Source organism: Monodelphis domestica, chromosome 8 (assembly GCF_027887165.1).
Source record: "Monodelphis domestica isolate mMonDom1 chromosome 8, mMonDom1.pri, whole genome shotgun sequence".
NCBI lineage: Eukaryota > Metazoa > Chordata > Mammalia > Didelphimorphia > Didelphidae > Monodelphis > Monodelphis domestica.
Window position 1 is genome coordinate 159,002,501 of NC_077234.1, and position 24,112 is coordinate 159,026,612.

Consider the following 24,112-nt stretch of genomic DNA (forward strand, 5'->3'; position numbering starts at 1 on the left):
TCAAGCATTAGGTAAAGCCAGAAGCTCTTTAATAAATAAGGACCATAAAAGCATTCTGGGGATTGTAGGGCTTACAAATTATGTTGGCTTTAGTTCCAGGGTGTGATTTGAAACTTCCCACTGGAAACTATGATTCTGTTACTTCCCTGGAAAGTGGACAATTCACCATTTTACTGAAGAAGTTGCAAAGAAAATAATTCCTCAACTTCATTCTGGAAAAACAGTAAATTAAAATGCCCCACCAATACTGAATAAACATAGACAGTATTCAAATAGGTCCAGAATATTCATTATTTCTTTTCAAAAGGTTACTATCTTCCTTTCACATCTTTCTAACATGTTAGCTGAAAACATTCAGCTAGTTCTACCCAAACTCTCTAGTTTCAGATCTCAGATCCTTTCCCAGTATTAAATAAGCACAAATCCACATACAAAAACATACACACATACAAGTTGCCACTGTATTAAATGGAATGAACAGATAAATCAGCTATGGATACTTACTGATTTCATGAACAAATGAAATCCACAAATATATTCATTCGTTCATTCATTCATTTCAAAAATATTTACTGAGCATCCATTCAGTATATTTCAAAGAATTGGTCTAGGCACACCACAGAAAAATATAAAGAAGACAAAACCATTTCTATTCTCATAGATTTTACAGCATAATGGAGGAGATGGAGCTACATACCCAAATGACTCTGAAACCAGGTAGATTATGAGAGTTCCATAAGGAAGGTAGGATAAAATGCTATAGGAGTTCAGAGGAAAGTGGTCGCATCCAGATAACTGAAAGACCTCATTTTAGCCACCAATGCTTGCCTCATCTACTGAACCTGTTGTCAGATTTGTTAACAAGTAGAAGCATTATACATTTGAGGTCAGGTCCCGTTTCTTCTCCTATTAAACCCATATTTATAAGTTCTTTAGTAAAGCTGAAATGACCCAGAAGGACACATGTGAAAATGGAATAATTACCTGTCCTATGTTTTTTTACATCCTCTAGGCACTTGTGGTATTTGAGGTTCATTTTAATGCCTAATGTCCTTGACATTAATTTGAAGCTCAAGGTTTTTCTTTTCTGTGTGTAGAATTTATACTTGAACTTAGATACTTTTTTCCCAAATTGCAGAGCAATTTATTAAGTTGAGGCAGAACGATGCCATCGACAGAGCGATGGATTTGGCATTCTCCCATGTACTATGTATTTTGGGTCAGATTAACCTCTCTGGGCCTTTTCTTCCTTCTCTATAAAATAAGAGAAAATATACTTGAGTGACAACATGGCATAGGGGTTAAAGAGAAGTCCTGGAAGTTTGGAAGGTTTGGTTCAAATTCCTCCTCTGATACATATGATTCCAGGTATTCCTTACCATTGTAACTCCCCAGGCAATTTCCCAAGACAGTGAATTTGCAAAAAAGGCAAGTCTACCTTGGTAAAGGAGGTTTCTCTTCAGGAGTTCCCTATAATCACAGGTCCAGAACAAAACCAAAACATTGCAGAATCTACTTTACATGATCAGATGGGATAATGTTGATAAAGGTTCTTTTAAACCTTAAAGCATAATATGTATATAAATATGAAAAATATTATCATGCTGAGTGGTGTAGTAGGAAAAGAACTAGAGTTGTAGTCCCAAAATCTGGATCTAAGTTCTGAAATTAAATACCCATGTGCTCATGGTCAAAACACTTTTTCTCCCAGAGACTCAGTTAAAAATGAAGGCGTTGGATTAAATGGCATCTGAAAATGCTTCAAACTCTATAATTAAGGACTCCAGTTTAACTTTAATTTTACCATTTTTAATGAGAAATCTCCTTGTGCTTTATAATCCTACAAATACCTACTTCATCATTGATGTTAGCCTCCTAAGGAAAGGACACTGTGTGGATAGACCACTGCCTGAAATGTACAGAGGGAAATATATTGAGAAGAAACATTAATCCTTCATCTCTTATTCTGAATCAGTCATTTCAGCCACACGTACACAGCTTCTCCATCTTCATATTCATATTCTCGGTTGAAGAACTACTGTCGTTATTTCTTGTTCTTTGTTACCCACCCAGGTCAGAGAAGCAAAATATTTTGAAGGCTTGTTGGGATTCTTGATGGAATTGAAGGCCTTTTCAAGAGCAATAAATCAGCACTCTCAGTCCTGAGCCTGTGGTTTCTAAAGCCTAGATATTTCAAACCTGTTGATGACTTCCTTCCTCTCCTATCAAAGAAGATGAAACTTATCTCCCTAAATATAATTTAACTATATTAGGAATAATTTCAAGGCTAATCCAGGGAAAGATTGGTTTGTCAGATATAATCTAAATTAAGGACAAAGACGCATTAAATTCCAACTGAAACTACCCATTCAATTAATGCTTATTACAGACAAGGGAAGAGTCTATTACTGAAAAGTGTGATGGCTTTCAGGTGCTTAATTTTAGCCAGACAGTTCTCGAGCTTCATTTCTTAGACATTCTATAGTAGAAACAAAAAGCCTCAGACCTAAAATTCCAGAAACAGCATGTGGCAGTCTTTCTTCTCTAAAAATACAGGATTCTTGGTACAACATTTAGACCAGAGGTGCTTAACTTGTAGATAATTAATATAAAACATTTTGAACTTTATTTCAATATAACTGGTTCTCTTTGTGATTTCAAGTATTTTATTTTATGCATTTAAAAAAAGTATTCTAGGAAAGGGTCCTTAGACTTCACCAAACTGCCAAAATAAATAAATAATGGAAATTAAATAAATACAATACAATAAAATAAAATAAAATAAAATAAATAAAAGGCTAAGAGCTCCTAACATGGATCAACTTTTGGGTTCCTCAAACAAGATATACTTTCACCTCAGTAGAAAGATTTTACCCTTTGATTTATAGAAATGACTTGAGAACAGGAAAGTACGAAGTTTAAGGGAATTGCAGAAATAAAGAATAAAGAAGCCTGGGAGTAAAATGGAAATTTAACTGAAAACTAATTCATATAACTGCAAACAATAATAATTTCTTGTTCTACCTCATCTCTAACCAATTCTTTGGCTAGCTAGATGTTAGATTACTACAGTCCTTATTGTTTTAGTTAGTTTTTTAATCATGTCTTTATTGTGGCCCTATTTGGGATTTTCTTGACAAAGATATTGAAGTCGCTTACAATTTCCTTCTCCAGCTGGCTTTACACATGAGGAAACTGAGGCAAACAGGTTGAAGTGAATTTCCCAGGGTCACACAGATAGTGTCTCAGATTAGATTGGAACTTAGGGAGATGAGTTAGTGCTCAGAGCTCTATCCACTATCTATGCCACCTAGATACCCCCACTAAAGCTATTTAGCAAAGAATTGTAGCATCTCCTAGGAGCTATGCCCAACTTAACCATAGAGAGAAACAATTTGGCATGATAGAAGGAATTTCACTAGACAGGTGTTTTTGTCCTAGATCTTCCCCAATATAACATTGCTTGTGTTTGGGGTTAACATTCAATACTGGAGAAGACACTAAGGTAGTTTCTCACAAGCCTTCCTTACTTAATCTGACCTGGTATTAATTGTGTAAAGAAAAACAATTCAGGATATTTTTAATATAATCTTTAGAAATCTGTAACCAAGGTAGACTAGTGAAATCCCTGCATTAATGGCAGAGTATTGATATTAATCCTGCAATCAGTGCTTTGATTGCATTATTTTTCCATTGAAACAGGCATCTAGGAGGTCCCAAAATTGATGGGTTAATCCATCCTACTTTGTTACTATAAAATAAATAAATCAACATCATGCATTTTCTAGATGTCTTTCAATTTTTCCCTGCAAATTTAAAAGAAAAGAGAAAGTTTCTAAGCACTTCTAGTGTGAAAACTCTTTCTTTGGTTCATTCAAATCCAAAAATTCATATTCTCACTGTCAGCTAGTCATTTACACCATTTGATCAGACAACTAGAAGATGGCCAAACATTTACAAGAATTTTCTGTATTTCATTTCCTGTGTTTGTTAACGTGTGAAAGGACTCTTTCTACTCCCTTCTAGTATAAAATCACACAATACCTAGATGCCAAGTTTTCAATTCTTAGACTCCAGGATAGTATAATAGCTTTATTATAAAAAGGCAAACAGAATAGTAAAGAAACATATTTCTGAAAATGCATCCAAACTGTTCAAGTTTTTATCTGACTTCCATACTTAAAAAACCAAAACCCAGGAATTAATTTTTTTTTCTTTTAATGACAAAGCCCAGTTCTAGGCTTCATCCCTTCCCCTAATATTGCAGTAGCTTCCTAAGTGATCTCCTTGATTCCCATCTCTTCTCTCTAATCCATCCTTCAGCTAGGTGCCAAAATAATCTTCCTTAGTTAACATAAAATTTTCAATGGTTCCTGTTGCCCATAGGTAAAAATACAAATTCCTCAGCTTAGAATTTAAAACCCTGTGCAATCTATTTTTATCTGACTTTTCTGTACTTTCTTTCCTCTGATTCAGCCAAAATAGTCTATAAGTTGGTTCCCTAACATATTCCCTCCCTTGTTTTGTGCACAGGCTACCCCTGACCTCCCATGACTAGAATGCACTCTCTTCTCACCTTTTGCCATGTTGAATCCCTAGCTTCCTTCAAGGGTCAGCTGAGATGCTCCATGAAGCCTTTCCTGTTCTCTTCTTCTTTTCCTTGAGTTCCTTCCTGTTCTTTTCTGTTGAGTTTCCTTGTGTTCTTCCTTCCTCAAATTATCTGGTATGTACTTATTTGTTTTATAGTTTGTAACTTCCAATAGAATATAAGCTTTCCAGGGTCAGGGACTTCTTCATCTTTGTCTTTTCATCTTCAGTATCTATTAAGTTTTTAATAACTATGGATGAAATGAACCAAATTAAAAATCTCCATCTTTAAAGGACTTTTCCTGATGCCTTACTTTGGAGTTCATCGCTCAAATGAGTTTTAGATTTAGGGTGAAGAATGAGAATTTTATATTCATTTAGGTCTTTCCAAAGCAGAAATTACACATAAAATCAAGTATTCAAGATAATCATCGTGAGTCACAGTCTACTCTGAGCTCATGATTCTACCTGAACGAGTCATCTTTCTAAACTCTGGAAGCAATCAGTCATTCAAGAAACATTTATTTAGAGGCAGCTGGGTGGCTCAGTGGATTGAGAGCCAGGCCTAGAGATGGGAGGTCTTAGGTTCAAATCTGGCATCTGACACTTCTGTGTGACCCTGGGCAAGTCACATAACCCCCCTTGCCTAGCCCTTACCACTCTTCTATCTTGGAAACAATACACAGTATTGATTCTAAGACAGAAGGTAAGGGTTTAAAAAAAAAACATTTATTCAGACACTACTACCCATCAGACATTGTGCCAAGTGTCAGAGATACAAAGTCAAAAGTCAATCAATGAGTATTTCTTAAAGAGAATGTAAAGGGATCACTTGTGCCTGTGAACGTGTTTGGCTGGACAAGGAAAAAGCGATCTCTTCATCTGACACAGGAGTGGAGGCGTTTATAGTTGCAGAAGGCTATCTGAGTGATGTGATGTGAGGAGGAAGAGAAAAGAGGGAGCTCTTGGTGAATGACCTCAATTTTTCAATGAAAAAAGTATCTCAAGATGCTTACATTCTGTCTTGGAGAGAACACGTACATATCTAGATATATTCAACACAGAGAGAAAATTAATGCAAGGAAATTTGCAAGGCGGATGGTAGTAGCTGGAGGGAGTTAACAAGGACTTTTCATAGTATAAAAGGAAGCAAGTGAACTATGCTGACAAGAAAACTAAAAATTATTTTCAATTTTTTAATTATTTTTTCTACGAATAAGCACTTATTTTCTCTCTCTTCCAACCTCCCCCAGTTGGAAAAAGGAAAAAACAAAGTCAAAATGCTTAAAACATATAGAAGTGTTTTAAGAGGTAATAACCCCTTTTAATATATATAAATTATTTATATATTATATATACATATTATTATTTTTATATTTCTATATAACTATATACAATAACAGGTTGAGTAATTTGCCTAGGTCAGTCAGTCAATAAATATTTATCCACCACCTACTAAGTGCTAGACATAGTGCTAATATTATATTCCATTACCCAATTCTTCTTCTTCTAATAAGGGACATTTGTTCCAATTTAAACTCAGATGATATTCTATATCTCTGTGTCTACTGTCTCCCATCATGTGAAAGAAAAACTTCATATGATTATCACAGCCAGAAAATTGTCCTGACTGCTGATTTTTTATGATCCTTTTCTTTCCAAAATATTTTTCACATCATTTCTCTATTCCCAGTACTCTGCGAGGATTTAGAGGTGCTAGGGATCTTCGACCTCATCTAGACCAATCATCTAATTTTCCTTTCTGGATTAGAAAAATGAGTCCCAGAGATGTGAATCTTTCTCAACATCACCCAGGTAACGAAGCTGGGATTAAATCCATCCATTCATTTGGTCCATATAGCAAGCATTTATCCAAGTCCTTTGACTCTAAATACTTGGTATTCATTCTTCAATGTCAGTTTTCCTCTCTGTACCCTCTGAAGGTAGGTAGGAGAGAATGTTTTCAATGTTTTACATAGAGAAAGGGATATTCAGAGCACCTCTTTAGTAGTTTTTTTCATGTATTTTTATTAAAGGTTTATAGAAATGCAAGAAGCCTAGCACCATGGATCAGTGTGGCTTTAAGGCACTGTGGTGTGGTCAATCAACCAGTATTGATTAATCAGAATAGAATGGAAGTCCAAGGGAGGTTTAGAGTCAAAGGGCCTGAGTTCAAACCCTACCAGTGTTACTGATTACCAGATGAATATCAGAGAGCCCTTCCCAAATCCTCTGTTTAAAGAAGATCTTGGGATATATACCTCCTACCTTCCTACCAGGCTAAAGAACTTCATTGTGCCTTTACACCACATACCCTGGCCCTACCCCAGCCCCTTTCCATTTCTTTTATGTGTGGTCTTCCTTTGTTAGATTGTGAGCTCCTTGAGGGCAAAGACTGTCATATTTCTTGCTGTTCTCAGCACTTAGTGGTGTGCCTAGCATTTAGTAGGTGACTGATAAATATTTAGTGGCTCCCTGACCCAGGCAAATGACTTGACTTTCATCCTCCAAGTCTGTAATTCTCTGATCTCTTTGACATTTAGAGAGTTACACATCCATCTCATTGTTGGAAAATCTGCTAATCAAAGATCGTGTGAAAGTATGTTTTAATTAGCTTCAAAGTCAAGGTGTCTTTTCTCTCTACAATCCCCAAATTAAGCCTGGTGTTGTTAAATGTAAGTGTTCTCTACCCACCACTTGAGAGCAAACGTCAGGACTCTCTGCTGCCTGAGGAATGCAAAAACCTTCAAGGAAGAATTATTTTCTCCAGGAAATGGAAAAAAATCTATTTTTATTGAAGTGAAGAACTCAGGAAATATGCAAAGGATCTTACAGATGCCCTGGAACCAGTTTTGTGTGTAGGCATTAGGCATCAATTTTAGAAACCTCAAAACTGACGCAGTAGCTGGCTTTCTAGAATTAAAGTCAATGAAGAGCAGCCAAAACAAAAATTGATGACTTGACTATATTTAGTTTAGGTCAGAATCCTCTCAGCAGAATTTTGAACTCACTGGGGCCTTCCAATGACTTTGCCAGGAATCTCAGCCAAGAAGCCATTGTAATGAAACCTTAAGGAAACAAAAGCATGAATCAGACATCTCCCCATCCGCTTCATTATGGGAAGAGAGGGAATGGGGCAGGGAGGCCATTCCCTGGGACCAGAGGATGAAATTCTGAAGTCACTTTCCCAAGACCAAAGCTTTTGGAAAATTGCCAATTCAAATAACTAGAATTGCCTACTATGAACATGTTGGAATTAACCAAGAGAGGCTGATACAAACTAAGGACATCGGATCCTTTTAAAATGCCTCAGTTCTGTACCCAGAAAACTTTTCTTAAGATATAATAGCGGATTACTGGGTGAAGCTGAGCCATTTATAAATTGAATCTTGAAGGGTTAGCTAGGTGGATCAGTGACTTGATAGCCAGGTCTAGAGATGGGAGGTCCTGGCTTCCAATATTACCTCAGATATTTCCTAGCTGTGTGACCCTGGGTGAGTCACTGAACCCCCTTCACTCTTACCACTCTTCTGTCTTGAAAATAATACACAGTATTGATTCTAAGACTGGAAGAGAAATATTTTGATGGGGGAAAGTTGAATCTTGAGAGTCACATTTTTTTTGACACTGTGTTTCTCTATCTTACCCAGGCTGGTGGGATATTGGCCACTCACAGGCTAAATAATACTATAGATCAGCATGAGAATGTTGATCTGCTCAATTCCTAAACTAGGTGAACTATGACTTCCCCAGGGCCATGCAGTTATTAAGTGTCTGAGGCTAGATTTGTACCCAAGTCCAGTGCTCTATCCACCATGCCACCTAGCTATCTCCTACAATACACCATTATACTATTGTACTCTTCTACATACTATATATTATATACCATATATTACATATAATATTAGAGTATTTGCAAAATGAAGCTAATAGGAAGTCCTCAGTACAGAGATACTTTTTTGTTTGCCTAGCCCAAGTTTGCCAGTTTGGGGACAAATACTTCACAATTTCTATCTCATCAGTCATGCAACTGAAGAACAGAATCAAAGAATTTCAGTTTAAAGTCATTTCTTGAACTGGAGAAAATCTTAGAGGTCATGTAGTTCAACCCCCTCCTTTTCAGATATGGAAACTGAGCCTAGAGAAAATAAGTGATTCACCCAAAGTCATGCAAATAGAAGTCAAGATTTGGAACTACTGAAGATCCTCTGATCAAATCAAATCAAATCCTTTGATTCCAAAGCTTAGCCATTCTAGGACAGCTCAGTGCTGAAGTGTATAGAGCGCCAGCCCTAGAGTCAGGAACATGAGAGTTCGAATCCAGCCTCAGAAACTTGTTTGCCTCATTTCCCCCATGTGTGAAAAATGAGCTGGAGAAGGAAATGGCAAGTTTCTACAGTATATTTGCTAAGAAAACCCCAAATGAGGTCAAAAAGAGTCAGACACAATTGAACAACAACCAGCCACTCTATTTGCCAATCATTGGCATTTATCACTTATGCTGAACAGTTCTTGAAGCCCAGGAAATTTGATCACAAAGGGAACATAATTCCTGCCCTGATTATTGTTCTAACAAAATTGCTTGCTTGGCTTTGCTTGAGTTAGGGAGATAAGTGGATTTAGGAAATTTATTAGAGGAATTTTTAAAGATCTGAGGTTTTAGTTCTACTCCTATCCAATTCCACTGTTTTAACAGTGACAACAACAAAAAAAAAACTTTTAGTTGTCCTAGCCCCAACAAGTTAATTATTAGTTAATTTAATCAATCAATATATTAGCAATACTTTTTGTGCATATAATAGTTTAAAGTTTTTCTCGAGTTTACCTTCATGTCATACATTTTATTACATTGTGCTTACATAGGTTTTTGTGAGCATTATATAAACCTCCGTGATTATTGTTGATGGTGTTTTCCTGACATCAGCCCTGTAAGGTGAGCTGGATCATAGCTAGCTTACCTATTCTACAGATGATGAGCAAAAGGGCCAGAAATAGTGACATGCTTAAGGCCATATGGCTGGTAATTGGAAGAAAACAAAACTCATCTCTTTTTGAGTTCCTAATTTATTACTCTTCCCTCTACAATGGAATCTCTCACAAATGTTAGCCTCTGCCCATCATCAGTCCAAATGATATGCAATAGTTTATAGCATGATCTCATCACAGGCTTTACTTTGGGACTTTGAATTAAATTCAGTATGAGTATATATTTATTCTATGCAAGGCAGTGTGCTGGTGCTAAGGATACACAGACATGCAAGACCCAGACTCTGCCTGTAAAGAATTTGAAATCTAATTTGAAAAGATAAGACGCACATATGTAAATTGTCCTACAAGTCAGACTGTGCAGAGTGAAAGGAAAAAGGTTCAGTCAAAGGACTGTGAGAAATTAGAAGAGATCACTTTCAAATGCAAAGATCAATCAGGAAACACTTATTAAATGCATTCCACATACAAGGCAGCTATGGGCTCATATGGGGTAGCTAGGTGGCACAGGGGACTGGAGTTAAGAATCTTCCTGAGTTCAAATCTGACCTCAGATACTTATTGTGGGACCCTGGACAAGATACTTACCCTTGTTTAACTCAGTTTCCTACACTGTAAAATGAGTTGGAGAAGGAAATAGTAAAACGCTCCAGTATCTTTGCCACATAAACTCTAAATGGGGTCACAGAGAATCAGACAGGGGTAAAATGACTCAACAACAACATTCAAGGCACCAGGCAAACCAGTGGGGTCACAAACACAGAGGATGAAATGATCTCTACTCTCAATAAGCTTTCATTTCAACTGAGCAGCTTAGGAGAAGGCAGTATCTGAGCTAAACCTTTAAAGCCAAGAGAAATTTCAACCCGTAAAGAAGAAAGGGACAGCTAGGTAGCACAATGGATAGAGCACCGGACCTGTAGTCCAGATCAAATCTAGTCTCAGATACTTCTTAACTTTGTCATCCTTGGGAAGTCATTTGACCCCAGATGCCTAGCCCTTACCACTCTTCTGCCTTAGAATGGATAAGACAGGAGGTAAGGATTAAAAAAAAAGGTAGAGATGGGGGTATGAATTTATTCCAGTTATGGGGATACAGCATGACCACATAGACAGACACATAGACAAAAGACAAGAGGACAAACCATTAGGATGGTGGAACTAAAAGGAGAGTGAGAAGCCAGTTTAGCTCAGAAATGGTGGATACAAAGATGAAGACCGTGAACCAATGCTGCAAAAATATATAAAATTTATTTGAATGAGTAAAACCATTCTGGAAAAGAATATGGAATTGTGCAAATTATTTTGACCCATCAATTCCACTATTGGGAAAAATATACTTAGGGAGTCAGTGAGAAGAAGAAAATGCCCTTTTCCACCAAAATACTGATAGCAACATTTTTTGTGGGAGCAAAGAACTGGAAACAAATTAGATGTTTATCACTGGGGAATGACTAAACAAACTGTGGCACCTGATGTACTGGAATATTACTGTTTATGGCAAACAACAAATAAAAAGACCTCTATGAACTTCTGCATGTCAAGTAGGCAGAGTCAAGAAAAGATATACACAAAACCATAATGCAAATGAAAAGAACAAGTTTCAAAACAATTGAAAGTCAATGTTGAAGAAGTGCAAAGAGCAACCATAGCCCAAAAGAAGACTTATGGAAAGATATCTTCCTCTCACTTTTTCCTTCTCTTCTCTCTTTTTAAAGCAATGAGAGGTCCATAGGCGTGGGACATTTGCATATCTTTTCAGACTTTTTCAATGGTTGGGTTGATTTTGTTATTTTCTTTATTTTATTTTTAAAAATTCTTTTTTCTGTGAAATATCTTTTAGAAAGAAGGGAGGGAAATACTGAAAGAAATTTAAGGATTGTACAAACAAGAGATACCAATAAAATTATATTTTAAATGAATTTATCAGTAAGATACACTTAGTGCATTTCTCTCCCCAAATTACTATGTATTTTATTTTTTATATATTGTATCCATACTTATATGTGTAAATGCTTTCTCCTTGGTAGTCTAGAAACTCCTTAAAAGCAGGGACCGTTTTTTTTAATCCCTAGTTTCCTAATACAGCAACTGACACATAGTAGGTGTTTGAATATTAATTATTTGATTGATTGATGGGTTACCGATTCAGTAGGAAGAGAGCCACAAGGAAACAGTGTAATGGAATCCTGAGGAGGATAGATGTTGAGCCTTCACATGGCCATCTGAAAAATAGTTAATTCAGTAACCTTGTGAGAGACCACTTAAACACCTGATAAGTAAAAAAAGAAGGCAGTTGACTCCCAGAGCTTTAACTCTGGGATGAAGACTAGACAAAATTAAAAAGTCTCCTCAGTTTAAGATAAAAGATGAGAATTCAATTTTTTGCTTCCTAAATGATGTAGTGATGATAGCATCATCTTTCCCACCAGAATAAGAACCCACTGAGTAGAAAGTGATAAGATAAAAAAGAACCATTCAGGACTAAAAAGAGGATTTATCTGTAGTCCAGGCTGCTCAAGATGCCAGTAATGACTTCTAGGAGAGTGTAACTAATCAGGCTAGGAAGACAATTAAAAAGATAAAGAAGACAAAAGAACATGGGATAAGGAAAAGCTTTGTATGTCTCAGTTTAAAAAAAAAAAGACTTTCTGAGTTTATTGTAAGCAAAATGTGTATAGAATATTGTAATCGTTCTTGAGGGAAAGAAAAAAAAAGAATTGTAATTAGAAACTGGAAGACAGAGTACCTGTATTAGAGCCCTATCACCACCCACCTTCCAAAACTATAAAATTGTCACTTAGCAGTTTCTACTTTAATGGTAGCTCCTTTAATCTCAGAATGGCAACACATTTTATAGACATTATCTTGGTAATCCCCATGTGATAGAGAACTGGTGAGATAGATCTCTTTCTGAAATCCACAAGCCTTGTGAGGCAGGTTAGTTGACAAGTATCATAATTCTCTCATACTCCAATCGTACTGTTCTTCCATAGAAGATCCAAGCACTTTTCTAAATGGCCTTATTACTCCTTTCAACTTCCTTTTTAAGGAAAAGAAGGTAATAGGCAGTTTTGAATCCATTTAAAAAAAATAATTCAGGTATAGAGGTAAAGACTTGCTCAACCTTGATCAACTCCCTTGCTTACACTTAAGCTAGTTTATTCATTCCCAAATAGAAGATGGAATTGAATGAATGGATGAATGAATGAAGAATATATTGAGTTCTTACAACATGCAAAGCATTGCTCTGGGACTGGGGATATAAATTAAAAAATAAGACAGTCCCTGCATTCAAGGAACTCATAATCTAATGGAGGAATCAACAAGTAAACACGTATGTTTAGACTGTGAGATAGATATGATCATAATCTTCAAATATTTGAAGGGCTGGCATTTCAAAGATAAAATCAACTTGTTCTACTTGACCCCAAGACCTGCAGGTAGAGTTAATAGAGGGAGATTTTGTCTCAACACAGAATTATCCAAAAATTATGTAGGCATCCTCAGTAGACAGAGTGACTAGTCATTAGAGGTCTTCAAATAAAGATTGTATGGCCATTTGTTGTAGATTTTGAGGAGGGGATTCATATTTCAGGTAAGGGTTGGGTTAAATATCTGCAACCCCTTCCAACCCTAAAATGCAACAATTCAATGAAAACATGGACTACACATTCCCTTGATGGAAGCTAAATGACACAGTTCTCAGGGTACAGGACTTGGAGTCTAGAAGCCCTAAATGACCTGGCTGAACACCAGCTGTGTGACCCTGGGCAATTCACTAGTCCTTTCTCAAATTCTGTTTTCTCATCTGTAAAGCAAGAGTAATAATAGCACCTACCTACATGGACGTAGACTGGTCTATGGGATCATGACTGAAAGACTGAACAACAAACTTCCCAGCACCATTGAAAGGATCAAATGAGATAATATATGGAAAGCTCTTTACAGGCTTAAAATTTCTATAGAAATGTTAACTAGGGTGGATGGCTAGCACATTGCAGAATTTCCAAAGGCAACAGGCCATTTTTGTTTCCTCCCTCACACAGAATTGCAGTGATCAAGCTGTCAAGAAAAAAGCCTACTTGTCCTTCTTGTGCTTTTATTCCAAAGATACAAGCTCCCCTAAAGGAGGTCTCCTTGTTAAATTTTCTATCCAAATTCCCGAAATGAAGGCTGGCATATTTTTCTCCATAAAATTGTTGTTCAATCATTTCAGTCATGTCCCAACTGTTCATGATACCATTTGGGGTTTTCTTGGTAAATATTCTGGAGTGGTTTGCCATTTCCTTCTTCAGCTCATTTTACAGAGGATGAAACTGAGGCAAACACCCAATTAAGTGATCTGCCCTGGGTCACACAATTAGTAAGTGCCTGAGGCAAGATCTGAAATCAGGATGATGAGTCAAGCTTGACTTCAGGCCCAACACTCTCTCCACTGTGTCACCAGGCCACCAAGAAAAGTACATTTCTCTTACTATAAACATAAACAAAATGATATAATGGATAGAATCCTGGACCGGGCATCAGAAAGTCCTGAATTCAAATCCCATATCTGGCATTTGCTGACAGTAAAACACCATGGGGACAAGTTCTGGACCTCATCTATAAAATAAATGATCTATCTATTTCTGAGATTAATTCTAAAGCCCCAACAACATAATAAATGAAAAATTCTTTGTAACTACCTAGCTGACGCTGAGATGATATTGTCTTCATTTTATAGAAGAAGAAGCTGAGCGAAAGAGAAGTTAAACAAGTTGCCTAGAATCACACAGTTTACAGAGTATCTGAGACAAGGTTCAAATTTATGACTTCTTGATTCCAAGTTTTTCACTCCATCCACTTTGTAACCCCAGCTACCTATTACTAAATCCTGAACTAGAAATTATGGGTACTAAATATAAATTGAGAAAGACTCCTCTACTTATAAAATGTATTTTCTCCTCATTTCTAAGGCTATACTTAACAGAAACACAGAAAAATGTCAAAATGAATGAAAAAAATATCCTAGGTTATGATAAAGTCTCTTCCTGACATCACTAATGTTCTTGCAATGCATTTTATGTTCTTTTGACTTCATGGTAACTCTGTGATCCAGATTTTTCCCAAAGGGCACATGAGGAAAGTATGTTAACTCCTTCAGGACCCTAATTTATGTTCTCATTTAGTGAACTCCTGGAAAGGCCAATTAGATTGCTCAAGCTAATGCTTTATACAAAAATGTCAGTTGTCATTTTAGGAGCAATCTAAAATCATATACTAAATGGTACCCTGGAGACCTGAAAATATTATTGCTTTCCATCAGCACCTACCTTGCCACTGGGTAATGATTTAGGCACTAGTGGGAATAGAGCCTACTATCTTTACCACACTAGTTTATACCAATCAACTTTAGAAATAGTATGAGGGAAGAATAATCAATATTGTGTTAAACCAGGCCCAAGGAATGTCAAGACAGAGTGCTTATACTCAGCAGAACATTGGCCTCTTAAAGACAGCAAAATAGGAATTATTATTATTACAGAGCAAAACAGAATTGTGTCACAAGAGCAGATTTATCATCAGGCATGACCCTCAAGAAGACTCTAGTTCCCTAGACACTTCAATAAAATCATATCATTTGCTTTCATGAAATATGTTTTTGAGTCAAATTGTAGAGTATCAAGTGAAAAATTAGAATAAATTATTTTAAAATATATACATAAATTATGAATTGACTTATATGAATCATCTTGAAAAGTTTATAAGAAAACATATAGGAATAGATTCAGCTCCTGTGTAGAAATATGGGAAGCTTTGTGGTATAGAGAAAAATACTTCTGAATCTGGAGTCAATGGTCTTGGGTTTATTCCCATCATTTGTAACCTATGTGATCTTGACCAACTCAGTTAAACTCTTTGAGCCTCAGTTATCTAAACTTTAAAATGATGGCATTGGACCAAATAATCTTGATGATGCCTTCAGCCCTGAATCTTTGACCCAAGGAGATTGAATGTCATGGTCTCTAAGATACTTCCTAGCCCTAAATCCTCCAGTGTAAAATTAGATATTCTCAGAATATACCAGAAAATGATAACATCCATGAGTTTCCTGATCCAATGTCAAGATGATACATCACAAAGTGGCTGCTTTCCTACATCACCCTGATGGAAACCAGAATCAAAGTTAAGGTTTTGACATTCATAAACCATAGCAGAAACAGCCTGGAATAATAGATAAGGTCAATGGCATTTGGAATTAGATAAGCCTCATTCAGCTCCCATCTCTAATATTTACTAGTTGTGCCATCTTGGGCAAATCTCTTTAACAACTGTGTGACTCAGTCACCTCCCCACCCAACAACTCTTCAGGTAGTTGATTGAAAGAGTTCCAAAACAAGAAGTCTCCCAGTCTAGAAATCACAGATCCTTTATTAGTTTATGCCAAGAGCAATTATGTTTATTCAAAACAAAATGAAAGGTCTCATTTCATGATTGCCATATCCAGGAAGTCATTTTAAGAAGGTCAGACCTAATGACAAAGAATGTCTATCCCATTACTATCCTACTGAGGCCATTGATAGTTGCCAGGTCCAAATTCAACAAATCCAGAAATGAGAACTTCTAAAAAAAATGTTCTGTGGTCATTTTTGAGACACGTGTTGATTTTATAATGGTTCTTCCAGGTCTTTCAAGGATGTGGCCAGCCCAAGCCTGCTCCTGCTCTGAGGTCATCCCGCTCAGCTCCTGAAAATTTTAATACCCGCTTTAGACCATACAATCCTGAAGAAAGACCAACAACAGCTGCTGGCACAAGTCTGGACAGGCTGGTAAGTGGAAGAGGGCTGATGGGTGCTGGAAATCTCTATTCTACACCCTTGTAGAAAGTATCATGGTATTTCAAAAAAGTTGGCTGGGAAAGTCACATTACTCTTACATCTTATCTTGCTTAGTGGTTGAGCTTAGTCTTGCTTTTAATAAGAATTTTGAAAAGTAATGAGATCATTCTTTTAGGTTGCAAATTAGATCATTCAAGAAAATGTATGCCTATCAACCCACCCATTCAGTGACCAAATTTTCTACATCATAGCTCTTCTGAAATATTAATTTGGAGATTAAGCTACCCGTTTTTCAATAGATATAATTAAAATAGCACATTTCTTATTCATTTGCTTCTGTTCTCCTTTTTTAAATGGCTATTTATTCAATTATGATATAGTGAAGCTTCATTACAACTTTTGCTTCCATTAAATTTTCATATGTAAAAGTCCTTGGCCTGGGTCCCCATAAACAATATTTCTACCCATTATTGTTGGGGGAGGTCTCCATCTCTTCAGAAAGTTATAGCCTCTTGCAAACAGATCCTATTTCATGGTACCATTTTATACATGGATCCAACTTTCAACAGGACTCAACAATAAATGCTACCCACCCATGCAGAAATCAGTTCAAAACTACTCTTAATTCAACTAAAAATAAGATGATCTTATAAGAAATTAAAATTAAAAGCTCATCATTTTGAGGCAATGCTTCCTAGTTATTTCATATCCTGATTTCTACAGTGTAACCAATAGTATTTATTTAATTTTTACCATTATTAATACTTCTTTACCAATTATCTTGATGGAAAGTTAACAGATGAAAACAGGGCCATAAAGCATTTGAATAACATCTGAGTAACCTTCGAAACAGAGTGCTGCTCAGTATGAATACACTTTTATTGCACACCTGTTATGAATTACTTTAGCATTTCGGTTAATATCCCTTTATAGGGTGAAACTAGTGAGATTAAATTGGTTGCACTTGCTCCTGATACAAATAAAGCTCAGTCTTTCTTTTTATGAAGGTCTAACAACAACAGAAAGGCTTTGCCAGGGCAGCCAAAGGGGATTGGCAAGTCAGGCAATTACCTGGTGAATTATCTGGTGGATTCCACCTTGATTATTAAACACATAAAATTCAAGTTTTCAACAGCACCACATTTTTGTAACTGAATTAACTAGGAAATTGTCTCAGCCCTCCAATTCACCTTGGCTGTGTTGGTATGCAATGCTTGTGAGAATAGGTTTGAATTCAGTCAAACCTGTTATTTTTAAAAACAATCAAGGGCCAATTGTTTTCACAATGACAGAGTCCAATTGTTTATTCAGCCTGGCTTGTGGGTGTATGTCTATACTCTGATTCTGAAAACATAATTGAAGAGCCTCCTATTGGTCTTTTATTTCTCTCTTTTCTGTTAGCTCCCACCTAGTCTGTAAAGGCAATTCAGATTTCTTGAATTTTGATAAAATAAAATTAAATTAATTGACATATTCATTCCCTGTATGTAGTTGATGAAAATAGAAATAAATTTGAGGAAAAACAATAGAATTATAAAAAGTTAATTCTTTGCATTTGAAAAAAAAGAAAAGCAGACATATTTTTGCCTCCATTATAGAATCACACCAAAGGAAAAATTAAGAAACCAACTACTCTCACTCAAAAAGTAAAGTAGACCTGACAAATCATTTTTCCAAAAACAATTCATTCCAATGAAACATTTATTATATATCTGTGACATTCAGTGCACCATGCCAGGATAGGCACTAGGTGTTCAAAGAGGGAAAAGGACATAATTTTTGCCCTCACTGAGTTTACAATCTAGTAACAAATAATCTCTTTGCAAGTTAATGGTTATGCCATATTTTCAGTGTCTGTAATTTATTGGAAATAAGGTCCTTGAAATTTGACTCTTTGCAAACACCAAACAGATTTTTAATGATAATAATAAAAATCACAAAACTAGTAACATTTTCAAATTGCTAGAAATACCAAAAAACTGATTTTAAATGTCTTTCCTGTCTACATCCAATAATGACCACTCCATGTACTTAGAAGATAATTCTACTGATGAGAATTTGAATCACTAAGTACATTTTATTTTTAATAATTATTGATAATGTTAATAAGCCATATTTATATAATACTAACTCTTTCTTCCAACCAACCAATGAAGTAGGTAATATAAGTATTTTTACCTATGTTTTACACATGAAGAAACTGAGGCACAGAGTCATATAGCTAACAAGTGTTAGAACTGAGATTTGAACCTTTCTATTATCCCAAGCTAAATTTTGGTATAATTCTTGAGATTCCTTCGGCAGTTGAGTAGTAAGACAATAAAAGTATGAGATGTTTTTTAAACTATTGATTCAAAGTTTAACATCCTTAAACTATCAAGATTAGCACTCTGTATTCCCCACCATGCCTGATATCCTGTTTCCTGAGGCTCCTGGGATTAAGAGGCTGTTATACCAACATCAAAGAGAATATAAGCAGGCTGCTCTTAGGGAGAGTAGAAGCAGAGAGTGGATAAGTGTGATAGTTGTCTCAACCCTCAGCCTCGAACCTTTTTGGCTTTATATGATATAACACGGTGGGAAGGTAAAACACTGATTCCTCTGTCCCCCAGCATTCAGGAATGCTGGGAAGTGAAGCAGTACAGATGCCCTGACCACCTTGCTTCCTTGCCCAACTCCAACTCCAGTGGCTCTGCCTCTATCTGCTATCTCCATTAGAAAGATTTTAGTCTCAAAAGAAGAGATTCTACTACCTTCACCCATACCCAAAATTGCATGTATCAAGCAATAAAAGAAAAATTAGTTCCATATTATTTCTTGCTCATATCTGTTTTAGACTAAGGTCATGTCTAATATGATCCAAATGAGAAGGTGATGATACATCAGAACCAATCAAAACGTATCCACTCCATCTCATAACCAGTTCACAGTCTGAATTTATCAAGATGAGCACTGGTGAACTGGACTGATTCTTAAAACAAAGGGATTGGACTGGATGGCCTCGAAGGCTCTGTCCAGCTTAATTTTATGGTCTAGGATTATTCTGTACTGTAGTTCATTTGACTGAATATTAACAAAGTGTGTATTAGACCAATCTGTAGATGCTCCATTTCTTTAAAAGATGTTTTTAACTACTTCCAAGAAGTATGTCTCTGAAAAGAAGTACTGTTTTTTTAATCTTACTTCTTTAGGTAACTAAGCAAAAGAGAGGTTTTTTTTAATTTTTTTATTAATTTATTTTCATTTGACAAGCATTTGTTTTTATCTCTTTCCCACTTACCCCTCTACTGGGGGAAAAACTTGTAACAAATAGCATAGTTAAAATAAATTCCCACATTGGCCATGTCCAAAGATATATGTATCATTTTACCTGTATAGCTCATTTCAAAGGATAGTTTAAAAATGAATATTACACTAATCAAACTAGCTTTACCAAAAATGCAGATGACTATCCCATAAATGTCTTGGAAAATTATTTTTCAATGACTATGGATTCTAATGTAATCATTCATATGTGGATTTTAATTAGTAAAAAGGTACTTTAATAATATAAATTATATCAGCATTACTGTTATATAGACTGATGCTATGGGTTTTGGTTTTGAAAGAATCCCTCCCTCTCCAAGATGGGTGATATTCTAGTGATAAGTATTCTGAAAAAATAGCTTTGTCTTAAAATGTAAAGAAAACACTAATACCATCATTTAGCTCATTTAATTTACCAGAAAAGAGGAATTTTTAACATTTTCTTTCTTGATGAAAACAAACTGATTCATCTATGCCAATTATTTGTTTTATGACGTAGGCTCAAGATGTATAGACAATATTTTTTTATAGTTGCTGGCCATCAGGAAAACTTCACTAAGGTTATTTTTATTATCTCTTAATTCTTGAGTACAGTATAACTTCAGCTTGTAGACAGAAAATCAGCTCATCACAAAATAAGACCAGACTGTCCTGATTTACTGATAAGATTGATCCTACCTCCATCTAATCTGGTGAAGGTATCTTTTGCTCATTAATGGCGCTCATCACCATGGCCCTGCTGTCACAGTGGTCCATTATTGGTACTCAACTGAATTATCAGCAGCTGATTTTTACTGGGCAAAAAGTTGAATTTCCCTCTTAACCTTTTAATCTATAAATTATCTCAAATAATATTAATATACAACAGTAATTTTTTCAAAAAATCTATGTTCAGGATGAAGACATAAGGCATGAAGGAGCAACTTTATTTTAAATATTGAGCAAATATAAGTTCAGACCTTTCTGGACTATCCTCTGGAAAAGTCAATTACAGGTTTCAGAAAATTAGAGGTCAGCATGGCATATGGGTACGGAGAACAATCAGTCAAACCAATCCCAGCCAATTCATCATCCGGGCAAAAGCATGTTTTAAATAGCACTCATTAAGGATATATTTAGTATTGAGTGTATTATAGTTTTAAATGATTGAGCAAACAATTTTTTAATTTAAAAAAGAATCCACTAAACTAAGCATTTGACTGCCTTAAAGCCAGTCTCAGCATGTGAGAAATGTTCTTTCAGAGTGTGAATCCAGAATGTATTCAAAATGTGCCGTGTTCCCAAACATGTTACTTGTTCATTGGGGAAAATTTAGGCCAAAATTCCAGTTTGCATAAGTAAACGTACTATTTGTTCTGTGGCAATCCATGTAGAATAATCTTTCTTTTTTCTTTAAATCTGTTTTCCTCCTGCTTCCCAGAGGACTATCTGGCGGACAATGCAACATAGTGTAAGCTTTGGTCTTCTTATTCTCTACCTTCATTTTCATTTGTCTGTGCCGTCATTTTGAGCAGTTTCTCAGAACTCCATCTCCACTTTACCTTTCTAATTACCTCTAGAATGAACTAATTGCTGCATCTATCCAAATAATTCAGTCATTTTTTTTTGCTCGATGCCTGTTATTTATTTATGGCTCATGATCATTTTTTAAATCCTTCCCTAATGTCAGAGTTTCTCAATTTCGTCTTTGCACAAAACTGAGCCACTGGGAAAGTGATTAAAATTCTGACCCAGTGTTCTGACTGGGTGTTTCAGTGTGCAGTCAGCCTGGGAAACTAGCTCTTTAGCTGTTAGAATTTGAGTCAATTCACTTTTTTTTCTCCCTTTTATGCCAAGTGAATACTCAACTAGTGGTAAGAGCAAACCAATTGCAGCTATCAAATGCTGTGAGTTGGTAATCCCAACTGGGGGGGCATTAAGAGCTTGAAGTGATAAGGAATGTTTTGGTGCTATCAATTATTCTTTTCTCATTTATTCTGATTGCCTTCTTTGATTTAACTAATAGTAAAGCACCCATATTTCAACATTCTACTATGCCTGCCCCAGAAAATTGAGACTCTAGATATTTGAGGAACACCTAACTTACTAAATTCAGCTTTATGCAATGAGCAAATAAAACAGATGACTTCCCAGCTCTTTTTCTTATGTGGACATGGACTCACAGTGCCATCACCACACCATGATATAGGTGTACCACGGCAAAGACCTACACTCAGGAACACCACCAGGCACTCCAGAAACAGCTCCATCTTTAGAGCTAAGAAATGTGTGAGAGACCTGTAGCAGATTGGTACCCGCACTAGTTCATACAATGATGCCATATGAGGACGAAAGCTATCACTCCCTTTTCAGAGACCCTCAATTGCAGATCACCCCAAGAGGATTAATGCATTAAGTTGCTGTCCATCAATAGCATATACCTATGTATCTAGTTTATCATATCCTCTCTGAGTTGAAGGGACAACAGGAACATAACGAAAATGATCAAAAGCATGAGATATTGCAAGGAGAGGAGACTACCATGTCCAGAAGGGCTGAGCAGCCAGACACCGGCTGCTAAGTAGGGTTGCATTCACCAGAGGCAGGAGATTTTGGTGTTAGAGAAATTCAGCTCGTTCACGACCTTGCCTCCATTCAGTCATTGCAACATAATTATGGATGTTCCAATGCCTTCTTGTGGGGCTAGCATCTCTAATCATTGCACTACCCTGCCTGCTGCTTTATCGGTAGTGTTTGGCATGGATATGCACTTGCTGCACAAGGTCCTTTGCTGTATTTGCTGATTTCATGGTTGGATAAATTTAGTCAATTTCTTCCCCTAGTTTCAAAGATGACCATGTAGAATCAAAACCACTTCCTGAATAAATGAAGGTGAACACAAACCTTGAGATGATCTCCTCACCTGCTTTATATGTGTACACTTGATGCAACACCATTCTTCCAGGAGGACAACCAGCAGATGTGTACTCTGGGTGCAAGATTCTTATAAAGCTGTCAGTAATTCCTGGTGTACACTGATAAGCCAGAAGTAATAAACATGAGAAATGCCATCTTCTAAAAGAAGTCAATCAAAATACCTGTTGTTTCTTGTGATGTTGAAATAGGATTACGAAAAGAAACGAAGTTCCCAGTGTCTTTTCATCCTTGTAGTTAGTAGAAAAATAAGAATATTTGATCCCATTTTACTTTCTGGACTTTCAAGCTGCTCTGGGATGTATGTTGTAGGGTTTGGGAGGAAAGTAGAGAAAGTGCCTGTCTGTTCATGTCAAATTGTAATGACATTTTAAAGCCAATTCAAGGAGTCTGTATCCTGTTAAATCCAATATTTTGCATTTCTAAAGGATGTCAAATGGTTACCAAGAAAGGGCTTTATTAGACCCATAGTCACTGTCTAGGAGAAAGCAATTTGCCCACTAGTCGTTCTCTGCTTGGCATGAACAAGAGAAAGTAAACCCTCAATAGCGATTGAAAGCCAGCTCCTCCACTTCAATTAATTCTCTCAAGATAAATGTGGAAAGGCTAGATTGGCTTCCAGGGTCTGCTGCGTCTGAATCATTATGCCTCGACTGACTCAACACCAGAATGGCCATTGTTCCAAAGACTTCAGGTTGTAGACTGGCTTATCTTGACAGAGTCCACTTTATCTGTTAGCTGAAAATCCCTACTGAGACACCCCCATTCTGTTTTCACTGAAGCCTTGGCTAATGATTACAGCAAAATGCAGTGGGCTTCCAGAGCAGAAAACATGAAACGGTAAAAAGCCAGCATGTTCAGCCTCTGTGACGGCGTTTCCCCAGGCAATGACAGCAGGATGGGGTAGTGAGAAGATCCGTCTGTCACAACCTTCTTTCCATTTAGCATGCCTGTGCTTGATGAAGCTGGTTGTGAATATCATCCGAAATACATATAAAACAATGGCAGGGCTCCAGTATATTCTGCTTATTCCACAGGCTTGGAGAATGTGCAAGTCTTATCCGGTGGTATCTCACTGCAGGAAGCCTGGGAAAGAATTTCCAATTCCTCATATGCATTTTTCAGTTCCCATTCAGTGGTCAGTGGGCATCTGTGCCATGCTGTTCTTTCCAGTCTATGGAGGAATAGAACAAATGGAAAGAAGACAGATCCACATAGCCAGCATGGGCAAGGTCATGGATGTGTGGTGGGGAGGAACAAGACATAGTCATCGCTGCTTCAGAATTCTTGTAAAGAAACCAAAACCCTAGCCACCCCCCAGCTTTAAGCCCTGCTTCAAGGGTGATATGAATTACCCTAGCCTAATAATGCCATGGCACAAGTACCACAGGATGAATTCTCTAGCTCAGGCTTTTATTAGGAGCAGACAGGCTAAAACCATTTTACCAACTGAAACTCTTTTCAAGCCCTGACTAGCTTTATTCCCCTTTAAACTTGGA

At 36.5% G+C, this 24,112-nt stretch overlaps 1 protein-coding gene across 2 annotated transcripts in view; it reads left to right on the top strand.

Moving 5' to 3' along the window:
• The window catches only part of GPC6 (glypican 6), a 1,241,421-nt gene that overhangs the window by 1,119,726 nt on the left and 97,583 nt on the right, over positions 1-24,112 (top strand). For both annotated transcript variants that reach the window (XM_001366572.4, XM_056807658.1), the window contains exon 6: positions 16,242-16,385. In XM_001366572.4, coding sequence (XP_001366609.1) covers positions 16,242-16,385 — 144 coding nt within the window. The remainder of the gene's footprint in view (positions 1-16,241; positions 16,386-24,112) is intronic.